Source organism: Aquarana catesbeiana, linkage group LG13 (assembly GCF_042186555.1).
Source record: "Aquarana catesbeiana isolate 2022-GZ linkage group LG13, ASM4218655v1, whole genome shotgun sequence".
Classification (NCBI taxonomy): Eukaryota; Metazoa; Chordata; class Amphibia; order Anura; family Ranidae; genus Aquarana; species Aquarana catesbeiana.
This window is the reverse complement of record NC_133336.1, coordinates 69,396,966-69,407,069: the sequence shown is the minus strand read 5'-3', so window position 1 is coordinate 69,407,069 and position 10,104 is coordinate 69,396,966. Positions and strand designations below refer to the sequence as shown.

The window sequence follows — 10,104 nt, the reverse complement described above, 5'->3', positions numbered from 1 at the left end:
AGGCAAGTTAAGTCAATGTAAGGTAAAGTTTAACTTTAGTTATGTTTGTAACTTACAGCATTGTTGGAGCTAGACATTCACAAATCATGTTTCCACCAGTCTCATCCCCTTCAGGTCATAAAAAAATAGTCTACAGCATCCATGAGACAGAATTGTAGACATCAGGCATTGTGGAGAGCCCTTTAAGGACACTTTTCCCGTATTTTTCTCTGAGCTGGATACAATGGGAAAAAACCAAGACCCAAAACCAAAAAATAGCAGATCCAAATTCCTTTAGAGGACCAGTGTTCCCCCTCTATCAAGTCTTTGCTCACGATCCTCTCAGTACAGAGCTCAGCTAAGGAAGAATTCTCTTTGACAAACCACCGTTCCCAGCTTCTGGGTTTTAAACCCTAAATCTATATTCAAATCTGGCTGAAGGTGTGTACAGGGATTTATAAAAGCCTCTTAAAGGGGTAAATTTACTAAACCGTGACAAAATCATAGCAGTCTTACTTTAGACCTCTGAAGTGGATGAGAATTTTAAAGAGACACTTGTTTATTTAGGTAACTGTGTCCACTCCTGCATGATTTTATTGACCGCAAGATTATAACAAAGTTATTAAGCTGGGGGGACAGAGGCGAGTCAGTGACTTGCACCCTCCTCTCGCATCATCAAATACACTGGCTGATCCCAAAACCGCAGATCTCCTATTGTTTATACAGAGGTGGTTATATCTCCCCTAAATATCACTTTTCCTGCATGTGTTGTTCTTTTTCTAAGATGCGCAAATGTTTGCCTGTAATACAAAAAGCTCTAAAATTCTATGTTTTTAGGAAAATGATTTGCTGCTCGTATTGTACATTGCTTCTGTGTATTACTCCAAAAAATACAAATTTGTATTTATCATTGTGCATTTCTAATAAATTATTGTTGTTCATACATTTTCTATGGTATAGATATATTTATATATATATATATATATATATATATATATATATATATATATATATATATATATATATATATATATATATATATAAAGTATTTGTTTCCCTAATGTTTTTAATACTGTCCCCTTGTAAATCTGTTACACGTGTCATTCCAAACTAAACATAATTCTATTTTTTAAAAAACAGAAATCGGTAAACCGGTGCAGCTCAAATCGGTTAATCAATACCACCCTCAACAGTGCAGGTTTTCTAGATTTATTGATAGAATGACAGGTAAAACAGCTAGAGTTCTTATTCAAAGCTTTTACTAATTATCAAAGCTGTGCTTCTACCTGAAAGTCTAGGAAACATGCACTGCTGACAAGCAAGCCAAAACTGGACTGGAGACACTGTTGAAAACACTGTGCTGCAAGTTTAACTCCTTCAGGTATAATGCAATAATCCTGGTCTTGCTTTTGCTGTGATAATTTTTTTTTTTAACTATAACATTTTTTAAAAGAGGTTATGTATTCATTGCATATATTTTAAAGTTATTTGGAAAATCTATGTTACAGAATCATAAATTTGGTATATAAATTAAATTTTTAATATATCTATATATATGTATACATAGATATACATACATACATATATATACATATATCAATCATTACAGACATACATGCACACAGGTGTATGTATGCAAATTTAAACCACAATCAGTAGTTGCATAAATGATTGCTTGGTATATATAGTGTCATTGGAGCTGTTATTTGTTGCCTGATTGTCCTTCGGGAGCAACAGTAGCCTGCTTCCCTCCCCCTGTTGTGCGTTGTGTTTTTTTTTCTTCCTTCCATAATTTTTTCTCCCTCTGGCTTAGAAGTGTCAATCACGTCCCTTCTGCCATTGGCTGGAGAGTTTGCGTCAAAAAGTTGCCAGTGAGGTGCCTTGTCTGCAAATGTTCACAAGAGAGGGACAGACCTTGAGCTCTAAGCAAGACTCGAGTATTTTGCAAGTCTAGCACAAGATCCTCCTCCTGCTACCCCTTTGTATGTGACTGAAGAGGGATATCACATCTTTAAGCTCCTAGGTTGCTCCTAGTCATCCCAGGAAGGCTGAGGAGTCACTTTTTCCCTATAACCTACTTGTTTCAATTTTATTTCAGGATAAAGACCAACAGCCTTAGCCAATCGGTTGACGACCATCTAAGGTAAGTCTTTGAAACCTTTTTTTTTTATTACTAGCATGATATTGATGCTGATTATATGTGCTGATGACTATGTACTGATTATCAGTCAGGCTTATCCCAAAACGAAAGGTAGCTGCTGTTACACAACAAGCTGCAAGTTGTTGAGCTATTAGCCTAATTAACAAAGAAATAGCTCATATAGGGCCAGTAGGAGCCCAACACAAAATTTGTGTATGTATACAATAAATAGCTGGCTGCTTTTGTCATTGTGAACAATGCATTTCGATGGCTTGATGCAACATCTCCAAAAGTGCCTAAAACAATACAGAATAGGCATTTAAGCTAACGGATCTCCATTTATTTTTAAATAAACTAAAATCAGTGTCTTCATTCAGGAAAAACACAAACAGTACTAACCAGATAATTGGGGAGGCGGGGAGTTCCTTCCCCTGTCGTCTCTCCCTCTCTCTTTATTCACTGTGAATTGAAGGGTGATTTTTTTTTTTTGTTATAGGAGCACAAGGGATGTTTAAAAAAATAAGGCTGGGATGTTGGAAATTCATAGTGTTACCTTGCTGACAAACTGATCATTTTAATGAAAAAATAAATGCCATTAAAATATTGGACTCTCAATTATTACAATTATTGACAAAAAGATTTCTGCCCAGACTCTGTCCAATAGGTTGATCCAGAAAAGTCATTCTGAGAAACAGATTTGTCCAGGGGCAGCAAACTCATAACAAAGTCCAATGGTACCAAAAACTGTTTTATTTGTTATTGTGCAGTGCATACATTTTTTTTTAACTCCTGCAAATTTTTTTGGATGAATTATTATTACAAAGATTGATACATTTGAGTGTACATCACTAACAGATGTTACCTGCAACAGCAGATGTTGTGAGTTAATTAAACAACACATAATTACACACAAAGTGCTGCAATGTTACGTTAGCATAATGTTTATTTTGAAGCCAGAATAATCACAAAACCAATTACATCCTGTTTATTGACAATTAAACAAAAACACGTAAAAAAAAAAAAAAAAAACAATATATATATATATATATATATATATATATATATATATATATATATATATATATATATATATATATATTCACATAAATATATAAATATTTTGGTCAAATAAATAGCTGGTTCATTATAAATATTTGAAGAGAAAACATAACATACACAAAAAGTCCATTAAATAGTTTTCGGAAATGGCTCTTTTTAGTTTCAGTTGCTAAAGTGTTCAGACACTAAAGTTTAACATACTAAGTTTTAAATTATTTATGCTTCTAAATAATGCATAACTGTTGATTTTAACCATCTATGTAGTTAAAAGTTAGTACACATTGCCTATTAGCATAACAATATTTCAATACTGCAACAATGTAATGCAAAAACAACAAAAACCAACGACACCAATTATAGACTGTAATATAGTTTTTGCCAGTAATTAAGGAAACAATCGAAGCAACGGTAGCAAAATAATTGTGCATCCCCCTTCATATTTGGTTGATAGTGGTCAAGTCCCATGTACTTACACTATTGAGAGTTTTCATCATTTTTTCCCTTGTTATAGGAAAAGGCCCGTTAGAGTATATGTGTTTTTGTTTTATGGCTATCAGGCAGAAAATTAATCAGCACCAATGCTTTGCAGGGCTGAACATGGCGTTGTGTAATTAGGGGACTTGTGCCACTCAGATTATCTTGTTAATTTATCATGAAAACATTTATTATAATTAATTATTGGGCAAGGCAATTATTACTTGAGCAGGCGTAGAGCCACTGGTTAAGAGGAAATAACGACAGACTATAGTTCTTGTGCAGCCGTTTGCTGAACTTATTAAATAGGAGGGGTAGTTCGGGCAAAAAAAAGACACTGGTCTTTGTTCCAGATTAAAGATATATATATATATATATATATATATATATATATATATATATATATATATATATATATATACACACACACACAATTAGTTACCTTGTTTATATTATTTTAATACTCATCCTAGAAAGTAATAGAACTATAGAGTAAGTATTCTAATGAAAAACTACTTTTATTTTGTAAAAAGTTATTTATTATGATGTCTTACTTATACCCACTTTTTGATATTTTTCTGAAATGCTGAAAATTCATCACAGCATTGTTTTAATTTAATTGTAACACTAGTATGTTGACCAAAGTAAATCTGACTCATCAAAAAAAAAATGTTTTTAAAATTTATACCAGTAATCCAAAATGCAGAATGGTATAATGAAATTATACCTTTGCAAAAAATAATAATAATAATAACAATATATATAGATATATATATATATCTATATATATATATATATATAGATATATATATATATCTATATATATATATATAGATATATATATATAAAGCATTTAGACTAAAAATAAATCTATAAATGGGTACAATTCAGGCATATTACTAGGCTTTGAAAAAGTAATTTGTAAGTTATGTAAATTTAATAGAGAATTTTCTGTCAATGGTATCTGTAAATTTGCACATGAATTGTCAAAAAAATACCGTTTAATAAATACCCTAAATCAATTATCTTGAGACTATGATATTTTGATATTTAAATATCCCAAAATGCTAAATCTCTTTAAATAGGGATTACTTAGATTTTTCATAGATATGATGTGACACAAACATATACTTGCTCACTTGAAATAGAAAACTTCCTACTTTTTTGGCACTGGAAAATGTTTATTTTTAAAGGCATTAACAGGAGAGAAATCCAAGTTGTGTATTTTGGGCTATAATGATATTACCTTGCCTCTCCCTGTGTACCCATCCAAGTTCAGAACGTCTGCTGTCCATGATTGTTTTTTAATTGGAATTTAAAGAGCTGTTTGTTTAACTTTGTCTTTTTTACACGTATAAATAACATTTTTCAGGACACCAATAAATCAGTCACTTACCTCCAAATCTAATTAGGACATCTACTAATTAGGTGAAAATGGATGCTGGGGCTGCCAGAGAAGATTGATCTTGCTCAAGTTAGATTTTGTGTATTGCAAAGTTGCTACTGCATGAAAAAAAAAAACAGGCTTACCCCAAACGGTGCTTGTAACAAAATGCACTGGGATAATTAAAATGAATGCGTTTTCTAATAGCTAAGCAGACTGAGCAGAGATTGGTTTCCTGAATTGTGTCTTTGTTTCTTGTGAAAAAAAGCTTTTGTTTTCACCCATTATTTATTTAGCCAAGGAGTCCTTTGTCTCTGCAAATGGCCCCAATCAAGTTTTGTTTGAGACAATTAGGGAGTGTTAGCCAATGAATCTTATGCAAATGGGCAGACTTGGGTGCGCGTTGCAAGCAATTCAACACCTGGTTTTGTCTCGCAGGAAGGCGTGTTGTATGGCCATGGGGTGTTACTCTTTTTTTTTTTTTTTTTTAGGACACATTTATCTAGTCAGCATCCCCTTGGTCCACAGGGCAGCTGGGGGTCTCAGAGTCCTTTAAGAGCATGAGCAATTGACTAGTGAACCTCACACACTAACAAGCCACCATAGGTAAAGGACCTGCCCCCAGTACTCTCTGTTAATCAGCAAATTTCCATTGACTTGTAGAGAAATTGCTTTAAAAGGAAGATTGAGCCAAGGAGACCTAGACTGCCTCAACCAGTCACCACGATTCCGGATTGCTTTGCCGTTTGCCCTCCACGCCAAAACATTAGCATGATGTCTTATCTCAAGCAACCACCTTATGCAGTCAATGGACTGAGCCTAACCACCTCTGGGATGGATCTGTTACATCCATCCGTGGGATATCCTGGTAAGTAATACTTTAACTAAACCTGGTTATCTAAGCTATGTAGGAAGCTTTTTGAGGTTATTAGAACAGATTTTCACCACACTCTTATAGATTTTCTGTGTTGGGCTTAATAATCAATTTAATCACACATTTGGACTCGACTAACTACAGTAATACCAGCATTTAAACAATTCCTCTATCCTATGTACAGGGTTTAATTTCTATGTTTTGGGTTTTTAAATATGCATTCCTTAATAAGTCCTATGAGTGTGTTTATTATGTATTATCACCTGTCTATTTTATTTATAAATTGTTTTTTAATTTTAAATTCAGTTAAATATATAGTGGTATTACTAGTATAAATGTATTTGTTATACATTTAACTGTTAATATAAATAGTAAATGAGGCACTAAAGTGTGTAAAAATCATCCAAAAATCTACATGTTGCTTTAAAAATTGTTTAATTATATTGTGGGCATTTTATGATGTTTATTTATAACTGATATAATTTATTTTTAAATATTTGCATGTAATCTTACACTTATTTTAGTTTTTTTTTTTAATTATAATTTGTGTTCAATAAACTTGATATATATAATGACACTTTGCTGTGTCTTCAGCTACCCCCAGAAAGCAGAGAAGGGAGAGGACCACGTTTACCCGGGCACAGCTTGATGTCCTTGAAGCACTTTTTGCCAAAACTCGTTATCCTGACATCTTCATGAGAGAGGAGGTGGCTTTAAAGATTAATCTACCAGAGTCCCGAGTACAGGTGAGACAAAATTCCCAATTTTCTAGAGATATTCCAATAATTGAGTGATTTACAGACACTTCTTGAATTATTTCCAATTTTTTTTTTAAAGGATGATCTGTGTGATCTATTTTAAAGTGAAAACATTGTTCAGTTTTTAAAGCAGAGATTTGCAGTCACCTGAGGCACAATGCTCACATTTTCTTATAGCCAGTTTCATCACAGCTGTGCAAAGTTTAATTGTCTCTCTGTCCTAGGAGTGATCTCTAATGAAATTACTTTTTTTTTGATTGAAGGTTTGGTTCAAAAATCGTCGAGCAAAATGCCGCCAACAGCAGCAACAACAGCAAAATGGAGGTCAGAACAAAGTCAGGCCTGCTAAGAAGAAGACCTCTCCATCCAGAGAGGTCAGCTCAGAGAGTGGTACCAGTGGTCAGTTCACCCCTCCATGCAGTACCTCTGTGCCAGTGATCTCCAGTAGTACAGCTCCTGTGTCTATCTGGAGCCCTGCCTCCATCTCTCCTCTTTCTGATCCTCTTTCAACATCCTCCTCTTGCATGCAGAGATCCTATCCCATGACATATACCCAGGCTTCAGGCTACAGCCAAGGATATGCAGGATCAACGTCTTACTTCGGTGGAATGGACTGTGGATCTTATTTGACCCCTATGCACCATCAGCTCCCTGCACCTGGTGCTACACTTAGTCCAATGGGCACCAACGCAGTAACCAGCCACCTCAACCAGTCTCCAGCCTCATTGTCCACTCAAGCCTATGGAGCCTCAAGCTTGGGCTTCAACTCCACTGCTGATTGCTTGGATTACAAAGACCAAACAGCCTCTTGGAAGCTAAACTTCAATGCTGACTGCTTGGATTATAAGGACCAGACATCATCTTGGAAGTTCCAGGTTTTGTGAAACCCATTTTAGCAAGTGGGGAACTTTTTCTTGGTGACAAATACATTTGGACATTCCAGATCCTCGCCAGGTCTTTGGCTAAAGAACACAAAAGACATTGTATTTCTTGTCCACAAATCCCCTTGCTGGCAAGTACTGGAGTGGATCTCAACAAACTTCTCAAGTCTTGGAGAAAAAAAAAATAAAGACACCTATTTATGTCTTGATACAGTTGTGATCACCATAGTTTTTAGCAAAGTGTTGGATAAAAGTTTGAAATGAAGTCCATTCTAGCTCAGGCAGTTACTTAAGTCCAGGCTCAGGGGCTTGTCTACACCCAGAGCGGTGCCCAGTGTTAGCCAACTTTTGGGTCTACCAATGGAATGGCCACGTGACTACTAGATGGCACTGAACATTTCAGGGCTGAGTGAATTTGTGCGTTACTGATTGTCATAGATGCACTACTTTATTTAAAGAAACAAAAACAAAATAATAATAATAATAATGTTTATAAGGAGTCATTATGTAGTTTTTAAAAAGACAATCAGTGTGTGTCTTCTATCAATGGTAAATCTGTGTTTTTTTTTAATCTGTGCTAGACTTTAAAGCTGTGATCTCCTGTATTATATGCAACTGTGAACTCCAAAACACAAGGAGTTCTGCTGTGATTCAATAGATTCTAAGTAACATTCCCAGTTCAGAGAGAACCTATTTATCATTCAAAAAGAGTGTCTGCCATGGATGAACTGAAAAGAAAGTTTGTTTATTCTTAAATATTTTCCCTCAAGGTATAATTGGATATCAAATTTGAAAAAGCATGGATTCTGGCTGCCGAAAAATATCAGTTTCTTTAAAAAAAACAAAGACTTTGGTTAATATTTGACCCTATTAGATTATGGAAAATAATTGGCGTTTATTCTTGACTATGTGAAGGAAGATCTACCTAAGTATATATGATGCATAGAACTCTTTTTTATTCATTTTTGGATCTGGCAAACATGTATGATTCTATTAAAATGGCTCTAGCACAATGTTATGTCTTACTCTTTGATTGTGCACTGTAACTAATTGTTGGTATGGGGAAGTATGCAACGCTTAAACACCTGAGTAACTTTTATAATTGGTGTCATGCTCAAACATTTTCCCTGGCACGTTGAGATCAGATACACTACTTAAAATGGTCAAGATTTTATCTTTATTTTATTTACTTTATATTTTGTTTTCTTTTTGTCTGTGTGGTCAGCTGTAAATGAATACTTTTGCATTGCATAGCATACCAAAACAGTCCGTTTGCTTAGCATTAGCATAGCTTAATTAACATGAACATTAAGATATGACTAGACTGCCCTGTTTTTCAAGTTTTCTTGCTCACAGTGGTGGTATCTGATTTGCCACAAATCTATACTTTTTTTTTCTACAAAGACAGAAAAAAACATTTGAAGCGTAATTAATATCTGAACAAAAGGGCGTTTCAGAATGTGAAAACCTGTAATTTTATGCACTGAACAGAAGGCGCGCCTTACAATTTTTCTACTTCTCTTACAAGAGCTCAGAGGTACACAAAAAAAAACTTTACCATATGTTTTACCCCGCAGGTAAAATATGCAGTTACATCAAATACTACAAATATTTTTTTTCATAACCATTTTCTATTCATTATGCATGCCCTAGCAACAAGTTCAGGTCTGATTAAAAGTGTAAATATGAAGTTAGTTGCAACTAGTCATTACTTTCCTACTTACTTAATGTCAGTATCCAATATCTGCATCTTTCAAGCTCCATTAAAATACTTAATTTGCTTCCAACTGGGAAAACATAAACATTCCAAGATATGCAACTAATTGAATACTTTCTGTCCTCCAGGCATACAGATATATTTCATCACATATGTTGCTATATGTTCATTTTCTAATTATAAATTAATTGTTGATCAATGCTAATTTATTGTTTATAAAAAGGAAAAACTATATTTAGTGTGGCTGCCTGATAGACTTTAATTAACTCCACCTTTTGCATTTATTTCATGGTATAAAATGTTGTTTAAACATTAATGCTATAATACACTCTTGAAAGAGGAATACCCGCATTAGGGTATTAGCAATAGGGCATTATAATATAATATAATATTCTTACACCTATGTTATTATCTATCTATCTTTCTATCCATCTATCCTTAAAAAAATTGTCTGTTTATATATGTGTGTATATATATATATATATATATATATATATGTAATTCTGAGTGTGTGTACCTTGGATATTCGATATCCTACATCATGTGCTAATAACATGTTTTTGTAATCTGATGTAATAATGACCTTTAAATTTACCTCACAAAGCTCAAATATACTACTCATTACCAGCACCGTCATTACAAAGGGAATGACAGAAAAGATCCCAGCAAGGCATGTTTTTTCCACAATACATGGAATTTTAACCCCTAACACTGAACAACAAGAAAAACTGTTTACTCTTTACTAAGCGAAATTATACTTAACATTGTACCAGCTGGAAAAGTGTTAAAGAAAAATAGTTTTTGGAAATTAGTATGATTAAAAAAAAATCTATTTAAA

General features: G+C 33.8%; 1 protein-coding gene across 1 annotated transcript; it reads left to right on the top strand.

The window, feature by feature from the left end:
* The first annotated feature begins 1,802 nt into the window (after positions 1-1,802).
* OTX2 (orthodenticle homeobox 2) lies at positions 1,803-8,562 on the top strand. The gene is made up of 5 exons (XM_073610609.1): positions 1,803-1,961; positions 2,078-2,122; positions 5,700-5,904; positions 6,505-6,656; positions 6,932-8,562. The coding sequence occupies exons 3-5, from the start codon at positions 5,808-5,810 to the stop codon at positions 7,550-7,552; spliced, it is 870 nt and encodes a 289-aa protein (XP_073466710.1). The 5' UTR covers positions 1,803-1,961; positions 2,078-2,122; positions 5,700-5,807; the 3' UTR covers positions 7,553-8,562.
* The last annotated feature ends 1,542 nt before the right edge of the window (positions 8,563-10,104 follow it).